The following is a 21,335-nucleotide window of genomic DNA, read 5'->3' as shown; positions in this document are numbered from 1 at the left end:
AAACTTTCAAGAGATTCATTTACTAGAAATGTTGGTACTCAGTTTCTGAAGGAGTACACAACATATTGGTAAAGCTGATAAAGAAAACTTTCCAATTCACGTAATCCCATGTATGTTTCTATATCGATAATGCTATCTCATACATTGCAGCGTTCCAGGGTTGCTTCTTGCAGAAATCTTGTATCTTTTAGATCTCTGACATTTGGTTTTCATCTTATGGATGTCAAACTCTTCTCTTTTCAGAGTCAACTTTCTCTTTCCTATAGATAGACATGTTAACAGTGTCCACAGAAGAAATTAACTCCATTGCAGGAAATAAATTAAACCTATGCTTCCATTATTCAGATGACCCCTTATTACCAGAAGATCCTGAGGGCATAAACTACCGTATCACTGACTGCAGAGTCCATACAGAAGATTAAAATGCACCAAAGAGAAAATAACTTCAATCAAAATGCTTTCAAAGTTCAATAAACTAGTAATATTGTCCAGAAAGTATCATTTTTGTCACAGGAAGTATTTCAAGAAACAAGCCTATTAAACTGAGATTCAGCTGAAGGATAACAAAAATTCAACTCTACAATACTTAAATTCAATAACATGCTCAGCCAAATGCAAAATTCTATTTCCTGCTAGATCAAAATTTAATTGTTCCACTTCATTATTTGATAATAGCAGTGCATTCTATTAAAAGGCTTATTTATTATTGTTTTTCTTTGGGTACTACTCAAAAATACCGATGTAACACTCTCCCTCTGTATAAAGTTCAGAAGGTAGAGAATGTAATATTATTTAGTGGAAGTAAAGGCAATTTCCCCCCAAAAATACCTTGTTGCAATGTAAAATTCCCTGAGAACACCTCACTAAAACAAATATTTCCAAATTACTTTAAAGAGATTTCTTACACATAGCAAAGTTTGCAGAACTGGACCCAGAGACAGAAAGAACAAGACATTTACTCATTTCTATTCACATCCTGCATTCCACCTGATTACATTAATGGAATATCTATTAGCACAACAAAATATGCTACACCAGTTTAAGGCCACTTACAAGTTGAAATTATTAACCAGTTTACAATGCTAACAACACATGAAATACACATTTTCCAAATCAATATTCTGTTTAAAGTTACTACTGAAAACACACTGAAATAGATAATTTATATTCACAATTGTACTGACTTACCCTGGTAGAAGAATTCACCAAGGAACCATTCAGATTGCCAGTGTTGCACTTGAAATTCAAATGTTGATCAGGATGGTGATTTGCTTCCCAGCTTCCCAAATCATGCACCACTGACTTGTCAGAATTTGCAGATATTTTCTGGAAGGCAGTGCAAGTCATTCCTGTGAAACTAGATGGCTTGATCATAAAGGCCTCCAGAGCAATATTACGAGATACCTGTGAAAACATTAAGCAGATATGTTGCTAACTCATTAAGCATAATTGCATTATTACATGTGCATTGTGTATTTACTGTATATACTTTAGAAAGGATTGTGCATGCACACACTTCCATATATATTCACAGGATAAGAAAGAAAACGGAACTTATTAAAAAACTGATCTAGAATTCTACAACGGCATAGTGGGTTTGCTTGAATCTTCTTTAGGAAGATTATCAGTTTATCAGATATCGGTTTATATCAGTTATATCAGTTATTATTATATCAGTTTTGCAATTGTGTCATTATCAGCTTCAATGAAAGCCCTCCTCCCCAGGGAGGTAGTCACGGTGCCAAGCCTGACAACATTTAAGAAGCATTTGGACAACGCCCTCAGACATATGGTGTGATTTTTGGGGTTGTCCTATGCAGGGACAGGAGTTGGACTCGACGATCCTTGTGGATCCCTTCCAACTCAGGACATTCTATGATTCTATGAAATCAATCCTGATTTAAAGCAATACAGTTATAAAGTTAACTAGCAATAGCAGGAGTAGGAACTACTTAAAAAATGAACAAGGATGTACTTTGTACCTCAGAAATGAAACAGAAAGCTTCTTAGCTATTTGGTGGATGGATTGGTTTTTTACAGATCTTGTCCCATTGGAGTCTTGAACATGACTATATGGTTCATTGCAACACCACATTATAGGTCTTTGGCCTACCCTTTAGTGAGGTGATGTGTCTAGATAGAGATTGTAGCACAGTGCAGAGATACGCATCTCTGTTCTTAAATTAGTATATTCACTTCAGCACAGTCCCGTGCATGAGACAAATAGCTCATGTTATAATCAGGTTGACTAGCTTAGACTGGCACCACAGATTGGACTATATGGTTTCTGCTTCCAGGCACAGATTTTTAGTGATCTGTGAGTGTATGTATTTTGCACATTGATTGCATTGTAAAAATACCCGAGTTAAGCCACAAACTAGCAGGTTTATCAGAAGGATAAATGTACAAACATTGCAGTTTTATATTACTGTACTTTGCTTCTGTTATGCAAGCTAGCAGTACAGAAGTACCTTAAATCCACCTAGTAAAAATTGGTGTGAATCCTTCAGAATTTGGAGCATCATATGAGTTGTGCTTACAAGAAGTGACTTCAGTGAAGAAAATCACATTAATTCATACTAATAAATGAATCTAAAGAAAACATTTTGCATAAAAAAATAAGGGCAGGATAGATGGTAGCCTAACTGTGTAAAAGTCATGGTATCAGAACAAATTAAATCTTAGTCTGAGACACAGTGCATGACTTGCTGGTCCTCTTTTGAACTTATGAAAAGGTTTTCAAATGCACCTTCTTCAGTCACTGATGATTCTGCATGTGTCCAATATGAAAGTACTGAAGTCTCATTAAGCAATTTATTTTACTTTTTGTCAAAATTAGAGAAAATCCAGAAGCTTTCAGTAGATTTTTTATACTTTTTCATAGAAAAGTAATATATATTACTTTTAAAGTAAAAGAAGCCTGAAGGTTCTTTTCAATTGTTTTTAAATTCCTAAAACATCCCTTTTTCAGATTAAGTTTCCACCTCTTCTGTCCTTGCCTGAAGGTGATTTTTTTTCTACACTTGAATAAAAATGCCAAAGATCATTAAGAATCAAATAATTTTTGTATTAAAAATCCAGTGGCTGTTTATTGAAAACTCCTAAAACCTGAAATGAGGTTCACTTGGATGATTTTTTGTATTATCTGCAGACAGCCTTTCAAGGAGTTAAAAAATTTACTGCTTGCAGAATACTATTATCCGTATCACAGGAATCAGCTACATGACTCAGTTAAAACTCCTGTGTGGTAACAGATTTTCTTTAATCTTGGGAAAAGCCACTTAATTATTCATAACTTCATGTTTTCTGCTGTAGAATGGGCATAACACTAGTTCCCTGTTTCACATTGGTGAGGTGATGGCGAATAAGATGTTTGCTAGATAATGTTGTAATGAGGATTCAAGTGATTTCACAACAGTGAGCCCTATTTTTAAAATTTTGAATATTAAATTCTTTAAACACTTGGGGTTTTCCACTCTCAAAATATACCTGTAAAGGCTTAACAACATTCAAACGGTATGAACATGCCATTCGCAGCATACAGAAACAGACAGGTAAAATGCAAGGTAAAACAGTGTTCATTATGTGGGGTTGTAAAATGAGCTACAAAATTAATACAGATGAACTCAGAGCAAAGCTATCCATGGAAACAAGCCAGAGTCGGGTACATGTTACGGAAAGCCACAAGCTAACCTTGTCTCTAAGCAGTACAGATACAGAAAATGATAAGTTGCTGTTCGATTCCTAAACCTCAGATAAAGGCCCCACTCAGCAGAGGGGCCAAAGGGGATTGTTACCTGGGTAAGCTGAGAGCAGTGCTGAAGGCTGCAAAGACTGAGTGCAAACAAAAAGCCACGTTGCAATTAGCCTAAAATATTCTGACAGTCTCACCAGCTGGAGAATGAAATCAAAACTCTTCAGAGGTGGTTTTGAAAACTATTGCACATGCCTGATACAGGACCATTAAGATAAGTTTTATGATCAGCTAGAAGTCTTCCTTCTCAAACTGCACATCTGACATGTATACACAGAAATAAAATAAGAGCATGAGCAAAGAAGCGCCTCAGAGCAATATTGAAAGGAAATTAATTTGGGTGTGCTGAGGCATACAGATCCACCCCAGGAGCCCTCAGGTGCCCAGGGCACTCCCCGCCTCTCTGGCTGCGCTCAGGGCCTCTGAGGGGGCTCCCATCCCCTTCCCTCTGGCCCAGTGTCAAGCTGAGGATCTTCCAAGGCCTCACTTGAACTCCATGATGGCTGCGCCACAGCCTGGCCACCAGTCACCTGGGGCCGGCTCCCTCGCCACGGCCTGGCCTGGCGACAACCAGCCTGTGACTGGACCCGGTTACCATCACCAGGCCTGGCCCTCACCTTGATCTGCTGCCTCGCGTTCCCCGCCTGGCCTCATCACCACCCCTGAGGACATGCCCCTGGGCTGGGGCTGCCCCAGCCTGCCCCGCTCCCCGCCTGGGGGCAGTGGGAACAGGCCCTGGCTGGGGTGGCCCCAGCCCTCATGGCATCCTGACAAGAACCTTTTGTCTATATGACTTCTCTAAAATTTTAAATACCATACAGCAGAATAACGTCTTCTGTGTTTTATTGTTATATGATTATTAAATGAAACATATCTTATTTGAGATATATCTATATATCTATATATCTATATAGATATATGAAATTATCTAGCATTTGAAAGTTGCTACTGGCCGTTCTTCCCACAGCATGTTTTGTAGGCCATTTGACAGCAAGGGAGACTTAAGAAGATCTAAATGAAGGTATCCACCCTGGTGTTTTTCTGAACTTGAAATTAGTCATTGCACAACCTCATGGAACTGGAAAAACATTTTTGTCTTCCAAAAATGATGTAGAGTAACAGTCATGGCTCCCAAGTAGCTTTTCACTGTATAGGAACGCAGCCACACATATATGACGGACACAGTTTATAGAGGTTCCTTTTTTCCAGGAATTGTATTATAAGCTAGCAGCTACCTAAGCTTTGGAGGTTTTATTTGCTGTTGTTTAAAATAAAGAAAGCAGATGCAATTTCTGTGAGACAGTTTGCTGGCTGGCCTCTCAATGGAACAGAAGTGTTTGGTATTTCATGAGATGACACCAGAAAAACTCAACAGCTTTGTTTATTTACAAATTGCACTCAACAGTAAACTAATTCTCCTACAGAAAACTATAAGAAGCAAAAAAATAAAGCATAGCAAAAAGGTTAGTGACACAGATCTACATCTGAGTACACAGAATTACTGTTTACAGTAATGTCAACAGCTTCCTGAAGCAGAGACAAGAAAAAAAATCACCTTTGGCACCTGACATTTAAAAGAAATTTAAGTACAAAGCAACAGAGCCCCTCTAGCAGTGACATTGCAAAATACTTCTAAAAGGCACATTATTGTCTCTATGTATTTGATATAAATAAATATTTTCAGCAAATTTCATTCTTTTATGTAAACAGGAATTAAATAAAAAAAAATTCCTTTAGAAAACAGTCCAATATATTTTTGTCTTTGTTTGAAAGACTGCTTTCCTAAAAATATACAGTGAAGGAACTAAGGCCATTATGTTATTTGGCTCAGCCTGTAATTTGGCTCAGCCCTTTTTTTTTTTTTTTTTTTTGTGCTTTTATACCTTATTGCTGTAATTGGAACTAGCACCGAATTCAATTCTAAATAGTGTCTTCACGTAAATGCAGTGGACAATTGAGAAAATAATACAGGTTGTTTAAAGTCAAGCATGCAAGCAAACCAACCCGAGGAGCGATAAGGCTTTAAAATATTTATCTAAAATTCTAAAAGGATAAATTTCAAGCTTCTGATTTCGATGCGTTTCTGCTATTTAGATGTTGAAACTGGCAAAAAGACAGTTTCTCAGTATCCAAATGACAACCCCTCAATATCTAAATGTCAAATTCATGTAGGTGGAGGCCAAGCAATAAGAACAATTATTTCATACTGCTACAGCTTGCTTCTAAGAATCTAAAACTAACCTCAAATTAGTAATCTTTATGACAACATACACCTTTCTTGATCATTTTCTAAATGCTTTAAGCAAGTATTGTCTAGAATCCTCTCTGAAAGGCAAAAAATCTTCAGGCAAAGAGGGAGCATGTTGTCTTTGCTGTTATTAAAAATTTCACTCACTCAGCTTAGACCTTTCAAAATAAACCCATATACTATAGTGACAAGAACAATAGAAACTGAATGAATAGTAGGAACACCAGAAAGATAGTGTTGTGAACAGCCTATTGTAAGAATAAATACAATAAATCAAAGTCAAGAAAAAGCACTTTTTAATACCATCAGTGATACTCAAAAAAAAAATTTTGGTCTTCCAAATAGAATCCAGGAGAAGAGAAAGAAAAAAATCACAGAATCCAAGCGTATCTACATAAATCGGCTATGCTTACACAATCTCGCTTCTCTGTATACTAGTTGGTTGTAAAACTTGCAAAGAAAAATGGCATTTTTAAAACACATTCTGACAAAAAGCCTTGTAATTTTATGAAGTACCTTTGATATAACTTGAATATTGCTGGTCAGTATTTGACTTGCAATGTGTTCTACACATCGTACAATCCTGGTGCAAGCTTTGTCTTCCTTTTGAGCCATCCACAACACATGGTCATCAATCAACATTATATTGCTGGCAATTTCAATAAGAGCATCCCCAACCTGAAAGAGAAAAAAAACAAAAAAACCAAAAATGGTATTGGCTGGAAAACTCACAAAAATAGGAAAAGAGTACACAAAAGTACAACTGAAAGCAGGCACCTTATTCCTCTTAGTAATCATCATTCAAAGACAGTTTTGATTATATTAAGAAAATTAAATGGACTGAAAAAGACCAAGAAAACAAAAGTGCAACTGACTTCAAGGAAAAGCTTTTTTTATTCACAAATTTAAAGCTTATCTTCAAGATACACCATAAAAATTTAGTCTCTCATTGGGTGATAAATGGAATCCCAGAATTATCACCCTCTTTCTTAAACTAATTAAAATTGACCATGGCCCTCTAAAGAACTGCTTCATGTTTAATCAAAGGATCTTTGGAAAAATATTTTAAAAAGAGGGAAAATATATTTGAAAGACATTTTTGTTACAGACATAGTGGGGTAAATTTGAGATATATCTTAAGTGCTGATACAAACCTATATCACCTCATTGGCCATACAGAAAGTGTGCGCTTATAGCTTTGGATGTTCTAATTCACTCCTGTGGCTAACCCAAAGTGAGAAATCTTTGTTTTGCTAGATGACATTTTGCAGATTTTTGTAAGTATCACTATGTGATTCAAATTTTTATTAGTATATTACATTTAGAAATAATAAAAATCACTGTGAATACTTTTTGTGATTATTTTAAATTGAAATTAAAATATTTACTTTTTAAAATTCTAAAACTTAATTTGAGTGAGATTTCAAAATTAACATTACCATTCTTTTTGAAGGCAAAGATATGCCAAAGATATACAAGGTTGTCACAAATAAACCTGAATAAAAGGATATATATAAAGAGAATAAAATGACTGAGAGAAATATAGCTAAAGAAAAGTTCAACAGGCTAAAAAAGTCAAACTAATAGAAACAGAATAATAAGGCAAATATACAGATAATTCAGTGGGAAGGAAAAAAGGAATTCAGCAATGGTGAAAAAGGCTTAAGGAATGACTGAGGTTATGAAGTTAGGTCTGCGTTTTCAATAAAAAATACATAAATTTCACATGCATTGCAAGGGACACAGAAATAATGAGACTATATGTGAAGTTTTATGTGACTGTTCCTGAAATATTTAATCTATGTTTGAGAACATAATTACTAGATAATTCTAGATGGCTTTTGACAATGTGACAAACAGAGTTATTGATACAATGAAGAATAATAAAACACGTTAAGAGACAGGAGTGATTTATTTTAATGATTAAAGCATACACCGATCAGCTTAGCAGTAGCTTACTGAGGGCAGAACAATAGTCTATAAATATACAAAAGGACAGAAATAAGAAGAGGAAGTAATTTATATTATAATTAAATGCATTTATGAAGAGTAAAGGCATGGCGTTAAAAAATACAAAAATTTGGGCTAATACATACACATCTTCCTGGCAAAAAGTTGTAGTATATTGCGAATATGTTCCATTGAAGGTGTTGAAGTGCTCCTGTTTGAGAGGTGAACTACCAGATGGGACAAAGTACCACTCAGTTGTATAAAAATGAATAATCTTGTGCTGACTGGGAGAAGCACTCCCCAGAGTGGATGTACAGAAACTGTACTAGTTTAGCTAAAATGTTTTTTAAATTATTCTGATAAATCACAGAAAACCTCCGTGGATGTATTTTCATTAATTTCCAATGGTTTTATATAACTGTAGTTTCAGCTGCTAGTTGATTCCAAACTAATATACTTTTGTTCATATGTTGCCTTGTACTAAATGAAGTTCAATCCTATTTATAATTCCATGAGTGCAGCCTCATGTGTGAAACTACTGACACTTTAACTTCACATATTTTGGTACCTTATGAGTGAGAGTTAAGAAACGGGTGTTAGTAAAGAGCTCAATGAATGAGGATCCTACTTAGTGAACTTGAGAGAGAGGGAAAAGTGTAAAGTTCAGAATAGAAGAAGAAAACAGAGACAAATTAGGAGAAATGTTCTAAATTATGAAAACAATAAGGGATTTCGAAGTAGGAGATGTAGAGATAAGTGGTGGAGATGGAGATGCTTTGATACCAAAAACCAGAAACTGAAACCTATTTGAAAGGTGGAAGAAAGCAATTAAAAGATTAGAGATGGTGCTCAGTTTTAATGGATAATGAATCAGCTGCTAGAAAAATAAAGAGGCTTTATGGTACATCCAACTGTTTCTTTTGGATGGTAAATTTTTGTTTTGTCAGAAAGCATTAAGATCTTATCAGAATTTTGAGACGAAATACAGTTGTAGCTTTGAAACATGATTCTTGGAGAGCACTTAATAATATACTTTAGGTCTGCAATATAATGATGAAATTGAAGTTGGAGGCTTTCTCAAATTGGCACTAAAAAGTTAACTGTTACAATCCCCAGAGCCAGAATGGAACGAACATTGCCAAACCAAAAGAAAACAAATGTTTTAACTATAGCTGTCATCTGTACAAAAATTACAGGTTATGAAATCTTCATGCAAGCAGTTACTCTGCAAATTAACAGAAAAAATTATGATGAACATTGCTGTTCTCTATAAAAACCCATTTTTCCCATAGGGTTTGCATAACTCTCTGATTAGATTTCCCCGTAAAAATGCCATACATTATGCTAAAAGTTTCTGTAGAAAGTTGCACTTAAAGACACATTATCTTCTCTTCACATGAAGTGATATACACGCTTTCAAAACTCAATGAAAACCTCCTGATGAAATGGAGAACACAAAAGAAGCATGTGTAACTCGATATCCATTCTGATATGTTGGACAGGGTAGAAATTAAAACGAAAAAGAAAATTAAAGAAGTGGCTTATTGAAAACCAATTTTTATTCCTAAGCAGCAACGCTTTTCTCAGTCAGATGAGATGGCTTAGTTGTCCTTTTTGGCATAAAGAAACATATCACAGTATATGGAGAACATTTGCAATCAGAATATCAGCAATCAATTTTAGAAGCTACTCTTCAATGTCTGCCTGCATACACTAAGAACAGGGCCATATGTGAAGACTTCACTTCTAAGTGATTTTTTTTTTCAGCACAGAGAAGATATCTTACATCTGCAACTTCATCCACGAAGACAATTAACTTTTCCATTATATAAGCCAAATATATTACATCCATTTTATCTGCAAAGTGGGAAGCACCTCTTGTGTAGGCTGTCAGTTGGCGGGAAAATTCAAGCACGGTTGTCAAATTGATGTGCATCTGAAAATACATCAGAATTGTTAGGTGTAATAAATCAGTTAGCTTTGTTCTCTTTTAAAAACTGGAGATCACACCCATTTGTATAATGCTTCCTATAATTTCACATGGATTTATATGCATCAGTAGTACCATGGACATAAATTTCAGGGGCATATGAATGTATCTTCAGCATTAGGTCTTACATTTCATTACTGTTATCTGAATACACCACCACAACAGGCCAACAAATTTTGAAGATTTTTTCTGCTTTTTCTAGACTGTAACTAACTGGCCTCATGAAATGTTATACCAGGCTACTAACCTTGCCTTGCCAGTATCTTTAGATCATCATGACAACAGCACCAGTGAGGGTTCATATATACAGTGGTGCACAGTGGAAGAACAAGGGACAATGGTAGTATGTTGAAAGACGAGAAGTTCAGGCTGGTTATGAAGAAAATCTTGTCTGCCATGAGGATGGTCAGGCATTTGAACAGGTTACCGCCAGAGGTTGTGCAGCCTCCATCCTCAGAGGTTTTAAAGACCTGAGTGGTTAAAGCCCTGAGAAACCTGACCTAACCTCATTGCTTATAGGAGAATGGACTGGATTCTAGAGACCTCTCCAATTTTTTTATTATCCTGTAATTTATTATCCTGTAATCCTCTCTTAATATAGTAATTATTCTGATTTAAGTATGAACACATCTGAAAACAAACTTCCTGTGGTGTTATCTAGCACTACTGATTGGGAAGAAATGATCAAAGAAACTGAAAGTTGTAAAAGTTAGTATGGCAGTTACAGGTCTGTACCATCCTCCATGCTGTTCCCTGTTATGCTCTTTTTTTCTCATTAATTTCTATCCATTTACTTTTTTATCTCATTCTCTCTTGTCCATTAGAAACCAGTTAAGTACTAGTTTTTTGGAAGACATCAAAAAGGCATTCTAAAGTAGGCTTCATTGCTGTAGCTCTTTTAAATATATTATGGACAATGGCAATGAGGAAAGGCACTTCAACTGACAAAGCTCTGATACAGGACTTCAAGAGAAATTAACATCTTTCTGGTAAAAATGCATGAGGGGAAGACAAAGAAGGAACTGAAGTAAAGCATTGATGACCCTGCCAACATTACTAATGGTCATCTAGACTCCAGGCACCCAGAGAAAAAAATTATTAAAATAAAGGCAATAAATGTGCACTTGTTCCTACTACAACTTCAATTACCAAACACATTGTCTTTCAAGTAAAACATTTTATTAAGTCCGGCTATCCCAAACTTGTGGTTTAACGGTCATTTCTTGCAAGCTATTCAATAAAATCAGTACTAAAGAAGGGAAGCCCTGGATTTCATAACATTACCTGACTAAAAGCATGAAGAACTTGAGTTACTTCTTGTGAATAAGGACATTCAGAATAGTTTTCTTCATCCCAACGTCCAGTTCGATTACATTTACGCCATGCCTTAGACTCTTCTGCGCCATTGTGAAAGGCAATGGAGTTAAATGAATACTGGAGACAGGGATGGTAAGCAGTTATCCCAGCCAAAGTTTTGGGCCATCTATGAACAACATGATAATAAAAAATTGAAACATGAAACTTCTTATTTAAAGGCAACTTGCAATATAGCAACAATATACAGAATACATGAGAAAAAAAGGCTATTTTAAATTTTACCTCATCATGTTCTATAATGAATTACTTTGTTTCCTTGGAAAATGTCAAAATTATACACATTTGAGTCTGGCTGGTCACACATTAATCCTGGATTAATTCCAGGAAGGTGTTTGGTGTTAAGGAAAAAAGTACGGATGGCATCTTCTCTACATTCATCTTTGCAGACTGCACAAAGCAGAGCACAAAGACTGCACAAAATAAGTCCATAAAGTAAAAAACCCCAAAGCCCTATTACTAAATGCTGTAAAAGGTAAATATTCAAAATGTACCTGACAATCTTTGCTTTGCATTTTAACCCAACGCTACAAAGCTCTCTCTGCCACAAACTCCCGAAAAGCAAAAATCCTAGAATGTTTCAGAAGCCAATAAAGAAGATTTCAGCAGAGATTATGTCTCATGAAGGAGGAAGGAGATAGGTCTCAAAAATTAACTATTTAGGTATACGTGATTTATGTAGTGTGATTCCAAAACAGCCTTTGAAAACAAACTATAGATCAAGAGCAGCCAGAATTCTTCTATTTAGCTCATGGGTCTATTAGACAATACTGTTTTTCTGTATATCTATCTGCTGCATTCTCTAAAATGGCACAACTGGATCTATTTCTTTTGTTATGAAATCCATTGTCATTTCCAGGCTAGGATGGACATAGCAGGATCAGGTAATTGGGAGAAATCAAACAAAACCAGAAGCTTATTATCAGCAAGTCGGCATGTCTGGAAAGGATATGGTTCTTTAATTGCACTGACATAATGATCGAACCGAACCAACCATAAAAATATTCTGCCTGCCAGTGAAGCCACACCTTGACAATCAACCTTTGCTCAAACATACATATTAGCTCCTCTTAGTTATACAATGCAGGTCCATTTGGACATTGTTACCTATTATACTGACAGGTTTTGGACTATGTAAGTTTTCCTTGTTTCAAACAAAGAAAAGGTAAGAAGAAAAATATTTTTATATGTCACAGCTAACTGTCACTGGAGTAATTCATTTTGTGATGTAAAAACAGTTGATGAACCATGAAAGAAGCTTCACAAAAAATCAAAATATGTGCAGCAGTATATTCTCCTTTTGCCTCTGGGCTGAAATATTATTTTTAGTAAAACATTTGCATTAATGCAATTGGGCCGCACTGAGTAGCAACTTACCTCAAAAGTAAATCTAAAGAGAGAATTCTGAAACTAGTATTAGCACAGGTAGCAGAACCTGGCCTTTATGAATAGGAATGATAGGACATAATAACATTACAATTTGCATTTCAGAATGATCTTATAGAGAGCTGAAAAACTAAAAATGAGCAAAATATGGCCATCATAGAGAAAAACTCTTAGTACATAAGGCCAGTTCATGCTGACTCACAGTGCCTAATTCTTACTGCAGTTGTGCAATTATAAATACCACCTAGGCTGGTCAACTGAAAGAACCACACTTCCCTAACAGTTGATGCTTTTTTCCTTTTTTGGCCCAATAAAAGAACAGTTCTTTCTAGCTTTGCTTTTGTGGTTCAACTCTTTCTACTTACATACTTGCTATGTTACCCAAATGTCAAAAACCTTTGTAAGAAAAATTACTGGTGTGATAGCTGGAACTCTGAGGATAAACATTTGGAACAATTTCAAGTGCTAATGCTGAGTTTGAGCCTGACAAATTCTCTATAATTTTAAATTCATTCAAACACCAAAAGAACCTATGGACTCAGCATCCTCTTAATATACATTTTAAAAATAAATGTATATGGATTTCTAGTAAGATGATCAATAGGGAGAGAAATGTGCACTCCTGTTCTTTTGATTTATATAAAGTGACAAAAATGCCCCTGGTGTTAGTTTGTGAAGTCTGTAGAATTTATATATATTTATTTATGAAGAAAAGGATGTCATTTTATGGCAAGAACATGAACTTCATGAAATTGTCATCTAAAAGATTCCATATGTGTTATCTGATAGGAAGTATATTTATTTTAAATGATCTAATTAAAATACATTTAAGCACATTCACTATGAGAAAACACAATGGCAGTTTTTGTGATGACAAAAAAAAAAACATAGCCAAGATTGTCTAATTCTTTCTAATTCATTCCTTTATTTTTATTCAAACACAAAAATTGTAGTAAAAGGCCTTTGAAAAAGTGTTAAAGGTAACTTAAAAATGAAGAGAGGCTTTCAGGTCAGAAGTATTTGCAGAAAGTTCTGGCATTTAAGAGAAGCTTCCTCTCACATCTACTTTTCCTTTCATTAACTATTCAAGCTGAATTCTTATTATAATTCACTTGGTAACAAATTACCTTCTTGATTTCTCAATGGGAATGCCATCATACATCAGTGTTATTGTCAAGCAGGTAATTATATTTTGTTTAAGAGCTTTATGCATGTCATTGAAGTATTTTAGAGCTAGCTGAAAACAATACCAAATTCCACAGAATCCTTAACTTTTTCTTCAGTTTATGAGGATTAAAATAAAATAAAAAAAAAACGACCAACATATGTAGATAAAAGTAAAGACGAAATAAAAATCACATTTAGTCAACAAAATTGTGCAGACTCTAAGATTCAACAGTAGGACTGATGTATTTTCTAATCATGTGATATATTGGTGGAACTGTGTGTGTCCTTAAGCTCACCTCAAACGATCTATTTGTTTTACTAAGTAGTTTTACTTGCTATTTTGAGTCTCTCCAGTGAAATATTTTACTAACATTTTTATGTTATTTGTTACCTCTAATCTCAGCTGAACAAAACCAGCAGAACTGGAACAGATTATAAAAGTACTGAAGATTTAATCTTCTAATGCTTTAATGCAGTGTTATCATATCCTATAATTTAGAAAAGACCAAGAACAATTTTGAACCATCTCTCATTTAGCTGTAAAGAGCCTACAGCTTTTGAAATTTTCCATAATCTCACACTGAGGAATTAGAAGAAAGATTCTCTGACTTTCACAAACCTCTGCTGCTCTTGAAGCACTAGCTGCCATTTCCCATAAAAATCACACAGAACTCCTCCTTCCTACTACATCACATAAACATTACAAGTAAAATAAGTGACATCTTTGTAACTGACACTGAAGTATCATGTAAGGATGAATATGGCCCGTATCTATATTAATATATGAAACACACTCCAAAACTAGAAAATCATACCTGAAATCTCCCTTGTTGTTAATAACTCTTTCTGCAGGGCAGTAGGGTGCAGCCGTTTCAAGTACCACAATTTCTACTTGTTTAGTGCTATTTCCATAGGAATTGTTGACTAGACACTCCCAATCTCCAGTTGCATCAATGTCAATGCTGGATAGGATAAGTTCACTATAAAAAGAAAAGAATAATTATTGTATGTACTTCATTATACAGAGATTCAGTCATTGGTTTTCTGACATTAACTTCAGAGATTTTCTATGAAAATATAAAAACAGGTTTTGCTCTTTGTTATTATAGGGACAGACAATATGTGAGTGGTTGGTATTAAGATTTTAGCAGCACCAAGACTGACCACTCAGATCATGACAGGCTGTAACACAGATTACCAATCATCACAAAAGTATATCAGTTATGTTTCAATGCCCGTTCTCCTTTCCCCAAATATTATAAAACTTGTTGTTGTTGTTGTTGTTGCATAAACAAGCACTTGAAAGTCAGAAATACATTTCAAGTTGACAACGCAACCAGTTCACAGAGAATGCTTCCCTTCAGCTGTGATTGCAGCTCCTATGGTATTTCAACAGCAGACTCTGCTGCTCACGTGGAAACATGGGAAAATTTTTCTAGAATAGCCATTGACTTTGGAAGCCGTATGTAATTTTCCTGATTAATGCAAAATGAGAAAAGGCAAAAGCTGGTATTTCTTTCAGTACTTTACTACTCACAAACTTCTTTCACACTGTCCCCTACCAAATATGAAATGTAGTTAATAGCAATAAATTAAGGTTGCATTAACTATTTATAATGACTGTTAGACAATTCAAATATAGAGACTACTTTGTGGCTTCTCTTACAATACAAACATTCTGCATGACTGCACCACACCAATATTTAGTTGCCTAAGCTAAATATTCTATATATTCTATATTCTATATTATATTATATATGTATATATTATATATATTCTATATTCTATAGTTAGAGAAGGAGGAAATAATTTCAGAAACATTTAAAATTGTCTAGAACTGTTCTGGTTAGTATTTTCTGTATATTTTAAATGAGGCGAGAAGCTTCCTTCACCTAATGGATGTAATCCAGGCCCTAATGAAGTCAATAAAGTTTAGTTTTTCAATTGACTTCATCAGAGAGAGAATTTTATCCAATTACTGTAACTCCATAGATCTCATAGACAAGAATAATGCCAACTACTACGTTTTAAGAAAGTAATACGTTAGGTCTTAAATCTGCTGTTGGGCTAGAAATAAATTTTACTACAGTCTTAAAGAAAGTACAGCTTTTGAAAGTAGTTGGGAGAAGAAAAAAAGTAGTAATTATCTGAAATATTTACTTTGCTTTACACAAATGGCTTGTCTTTGAATATGCCTTGTGGTTTAGACAATTAGAAATTATGTGGGAAGAAATGGAGTACAGTCAGAAAGGGGGAGAAGGTACATTATAAAAAGAGAAGAACCGAATTTAAAAGTTATTAAATTGATTTCAAATCTGTATTTAAAACAAAATCTTAAAAAATTCTACTTGTGGCCTTTGGCACTTTTGTAAAGAGCCTGACATTTTGAAAGATATACAGAGAATAATTATATATAATTTATTTTTAATTTTTGCTCTTTTAAACTTCTCTAAAAATGTCATCCTTTTTCAGTTTAAACCTTTGTATATTATATATGCACTTTTATGAACTTAGCTACAAGAAAGGATCAAATCTAATCTCCTTGTATATAGACTACTTCTGATACACATGAAAGTAGACCACAATCAAGGTAGGAAGTGATTAGACAACTGCATATGTAATTTTTCTTTTGAAATACGCATATAATGAAGGATGATTTTCTCAAGTTCTTACTACAGACCCATTATCTTGATCCCCAGAAAACAAGTAAACCACGGTAAACAGCCTTTGATTTAAGTTAAATTGCTTCAGAATTTTTGTTCAGTTCTCTAGATCGTCAGTCAAATTTATCATTAAACAGTGACTTCAAAAATCTCACACTGTTCCTATTTATCATGGCTTTGAGCTCCAAGTAACTTGGAACCCCCTATTTCAATTTTACAACAAATTCTAACATGTTTTTATTTCAGAAAATATAGAAAAAGCATTACTAGCCATTCTCAGACAGAGCAGCTGAATATTTTCATGTCAAAAGAAGCAATTGTTCTCTTAAGAACTCTCAGATGAGAAAGCCCAATAACAGCAGCCTCTTAGCTAACTCTTAATTCATCTTACATTCAGGTTGAAATAGTTGATAAAAATTTTTTAATTAAATCTTCTATTTCATATGTCACAACAATCTCACATCATCTTTACAGACAGCTGAGAAAGAAGATATTCCTAGAGCTTATAAAAACACTTATCCATAAAAGCTCTTTTTCACAGAAACATTAGGCAGCATAAATATTCACCTGTGGCATCAAGACCTGGAGACTTCCCAAGTGAATAGAATGTATGTTAGATGTGCTGAGCTTTTGATATATTCTGTATAAAATATCTATAATCATTGTTAAAACTACATATTTGATAAAACTGGGAACCACAGTGATTTTAGGTAAATGCAATACTTGATTATCAGATTTACAGGTAATCAATATGAAGATAAATAAATATGAAGAAAAAGGGTACATTTTCCACTTATTTAAATTGCTGAAATGTGTTCCGATGCAAATTTATCTGCTGCTAAACAGATCTCTTGTCATTAGATGAAGTTTCCCAGTTTCACAGACAAATACTTACTGATACATCAGTGTTGCTTCTGGTAGAAAGACAATACTTGAACACTGCTTCAAATTCTCTAAAATGATGAGTAAATCCTCATATTCACACTTGTAATCTTCTATGGCCCTTTCTTCAGATGGTGAACCAAAATAAGCCAGAATAGGTTTATGCAATATAGAAGAAGCTGTACAATGACTAGGACATGGAGTTGTCTTCTGAATTGCCATCTGGCCACTGTAAATGATGCATTAATTTATATTCCTCTAGGAATATTTTGGATAGCGAGCCCAATGGTGAAACTTCATTTATTTACCATCTGGATCTGACAAATGATAAATTGATCTTATACCCCTGGAGAATTTGGGGGATTGGATTAAAAAAAATAAAAAGTCTTTTAATTCTCAAAAAGAGCAGTCAACTTGATCCTTTAACATTTTCTCCAGTTATAATCCTTAGTGACCTCACAGTCCTGGCAGACCAAAAGGAAAGGGTGAGCCTATATAGAATTTTAAAACACTTCATAAAGTTTTCTAGTAGGTCAGACACATATTTTAAGTCTTAGCACTGTTACATTAGCATGCCTAGAAGTTTCTTACTCTTAGTAGAAAGGCATTCTTGATCTCTCTTGGCCATGGCTGCAAGTCTTGATAAAAGGCAAGAACTCTCCTGTGACCTGAGAACGTGGCAGGACTCTCTGGTTTAGGAGCTTGACAGGAGCACAACAGAATTAAGAGAGGATGCCACCTTTGGCTGTATACTTTTCTTTATTATCCTGTCTCACAGAAGGTACTAAACGTCAAGCCACAAATGAAATGATCTTGCCTCTACTATGCAGCTTTCCTAAGGATGGAGTATGAGTCAGAAAGAGTTCCTACTCCCTCTACATTAGCAATGATATCCCACTCCTCAGAGATGTGATAGTTGCTACTTTTGTGGAAATTTTTCACCTATCAAGACATAAAACAAAAAGTCAGACGTTCATGAGATGGTGTCAAGGCAAACTGAATATGAAGATTGCTGCCTGATGAGAACAAAAGGATGACTAGCAAGCTTTTCTCAAGTTTTCTTTTGAAATTATAGTGGCTTTAGTAAAAACATTGAAAGGAAGAAGGAGACTATACATATTTCTTCTTTATACTGGGAAATTTCATGAGTAGTAGGATTCCTTTTTCAGATATGATGACTGGCATATTGAAAAATTAATTAATATGTACAGCTGATGCAATTGCCTTGTTATAATATTCAATAGAAGCCCGTGGCATTGGTCATTACAAAGAGAGGAACCATAATGCAGGCGGAAGCCATACTCATGTAATCAAGTAACCTGTGACAATAGATTTCTATTTGAGGCATAGTTTTGCATTGCTACAGCTATGCATAACTAATTAGACAATCAGAAGTAGGTCTCATTATGCAAAGTTACTCAACCATGTCCTGAAGCAATACCTTAGCGACATTTACTGTATGCCCCAGCAGTCATTTGCATGCCAGGAAACAGAGTAACAAATTAAAAGAAGACTTTAACACTATATTTTGATTGGATTTCCACAAGAAAGGCTTTAAAGTCTTGAGTTCCTATAAGACTTGGGAAGAACCAACTGCTCTTCCTGCAGAAAAGTAAAAATTAATTACTCAAACACAGATAACATTTAGGTTTCCTCATATTCTTCTTCAGACAGATAAATAGTGAATGCTTTTCTACAGCTCAGGCAGAAGGCCTGCATAACCTGCCTCCAACCCATACCACCTTAAATTATTAATACTAACACAGAATTTTAAAAATTAGTGTCAGTCTCCAGAGTACACTGCTGCTTGGAATGCAGCCTTTCACAGGGGATATAAGGTTAAAACATGCAAAATGAAAAGAGAATGTGTAAATCTAGGCACTTTAACTGAACTTAAATTGTAGTCTGATCTCTCTGACAAAATTACTTATTTACCCATGAAAGAAACAGCTTTAGAAGGCTGATGGCCTTTAAAGAAAGCTTGTGTCCAGGCAACAGCAAGAGAAACGGAAGATTAAAGATTAAAGTTGGTACTCATTTTATGCTAGCTGTCTAGCAAATATTTTCAAGTTTAATTAATTTGTCATACACTTAGGAAATTCAATACCCACGATTTTCTGTTTCTTCTGATAGAATATAAAAACAAAGCATAACTTACCATTTAATGCCATCCGTAGCTACCCAAGAAACATAATGTGCTATAACATACTTTTACTATAATTACCTATCAGCTAATTTGTTCACATCAGTATGCTAGGACCATGACAACAGTTGGATGTGACTTCAGAGATGCCAACGGAAAGGACCTAATTTTAATGACAATATATTGACAGAAAAGAATAAAAACCCAAAACCTACTTCCAAAATGGGAGAAAGGACATGTATGTCAGTTAGTAAACCATCTCACTTTATTTTTGTTTGTATTGATCAAATTACTCTGACTGAAATGCAAATGTTCAAAAATGTTGTCACAGGCTAATATTATCAATTTGTTATGTAAACATTTGCCCAATAGCGAGATGTGTTTTCTGTAAGTGGATGTCAAAGAACCTGTGACCTACATTTATATGCCATCAATTTGTTTCTTAAAATTGAGAAAACAAATACTAGTAAGAAAGACTAACCAAATCATCTTCAGAAACAGAGTCAGAAATCTAAATGGCTCTACAACATACCACAACGGGTTTGGTTTCTGGTATGATCCTTTTCTCTCTCATTGAGCTTGTCAGGTAAAGACAGACTACCAGCTACTGTGCTGCATCGAAGGGTGTGCATAAAGATGTTTCCATTTATCTTCATAATCCCACAGTCCTAGAGTCAATACATGCCAGTCTAGCTAGCTGAGAACATAAAGTGGAGAGGGGAAAAAAAAAAAGGTACATCAACAGCTCTAGAGCACTCAAAGCTTTGTCTTGCTGGAGAAACCTTCAGACAGCTGGCAGGTCTGTGATGGCACAGTGCTATAAAGCTATCTAAGGAGAGTACACCTGGGCCAGGGCTTATTTAAAGTACTTCATGAATCAGTTGTCTATCATCGAGCTGCTTTGTCAGTTGGTGAAAGGTTTGGGGATGCTCAAATGTGTTTATTGTTATTAATTTTGTTCTACCAGCAAACTGCTTGACTGCAGGATGTATATAGAAGTGCAGTCTTCTGGGGAAACGGTGCTACACCTGCTGTATGCCTTTCATCTGCCCTTAAGTAGTCTGTATGCTGCAATGTTATATCCAGAGGAAGCTTTATTTCATTAGCATAACTCTTGTGATCTGTACACTACCAGAGGTTCTTAGACAAAAATAACACTATGACAATCAGTCCAATAGCCAAAATTGCATAAAAAGCTTTTAAAGTAAAATATTCCCCAGATGATTCAGAAGTGTTAACCTACTTATTACAATTCTTGATTATTTGATTACGTGCCACTGGGACGAGCCAAAAAAAAAAAAAACCCACACAAAAACCCCAAACAACACACAAAAGAAAACAAACTGAAAAACTGCTACATTAGTTTTACAATTTCAGATTATTTGTCAAATGCACACTACTTTGACAGAATTTCCCACTCTCTCTAGTCTGTGGTGATGTTTCAAATGCAGAAATTAATTATTTAATGAATACTTTATGGGACAGAGTAATTGTATAGTACGGCTAGAATACTGACCTGTTTTATTTGCTGACCTGCAAGAAATTTGGGAAGATCTAAAAAGGAGGTAAAACATAGCAGATTCCTACATAAGAACTTCAGGAACAATCTCTATTCTTTCTCCAGTATATGGTGTATTTCCAACAGTGTTAACTTTATTTTATGATGGCCAGGAGTCATCCAATCAAAATACCATAAGCAATTAAAAATAGGGTTCTTTTATCCTGTAGGGAGAAAGAAGGGGAGGGGCTGGGACCTATATTCATGGAATTCCAGCATG

The 21,335-nt window shown here is 35.0% G+C and overlaps 1 protein-coding gene across 1 annotated transcript in view; it reads right to left on the bottom strand.

Annotated features, from left to right (window-relative positions):
• Nucleotides 1-21,335, bottom strand: part of LOC309589876 (adhesion G protein-coupled receptor A3-like) — a gene marked incomplete at its 5' end in the record, with an annotated part of 283,649 nt that overhangs the window by 121,904 nt on the left and 140,410 nt on the right. The window contains 5 exons of the mRNA XM_082310563.1: nucleotides 1,189-1,404; nucleotides 6,519-6,680; nucleotides 9,739-9,888; nucleotides 11,227-11,425; nucleotides 14,685-14,849. Of these exons, the coding sequence (XP_082166689.1) occupies nucleotides 1,189-1,404; nucleotides 6,519-6,680; nucleotides 9,739-9,888; nucleotides 11,227-11,425; nucleotides 14,685-14,849 (892 nt within the window). The remainder of the gene's footprint in view (nucleotides 1-1,188; nucleotides 1,405-6,518; nucleotides 6,681-9,738; nucleotides 9,889-11,226; nucleotides 11,426-14,684; nucleotides 14,850-21,335) is intronic.

The sequence above is a fragment of the Platalea leucorodia genome, assembly GCF_965183815.1.
Source record: "Platalea leucorodia genome assembly, chromosome: 4".
In the NCBI taxonomy this organism is placed as follows: domain Eukaryota; kingdom Metazoa; phylum Chordata; class Aves; order Pelecaniformes; family Threskiornithidae; genus Platalea; species Platalea leucorodia.
The sequence above is the reverse complement of the archived record's forward strand: the minus strand, read 5'-3'. Positions and strand labels throughout refer to the sequence as shown.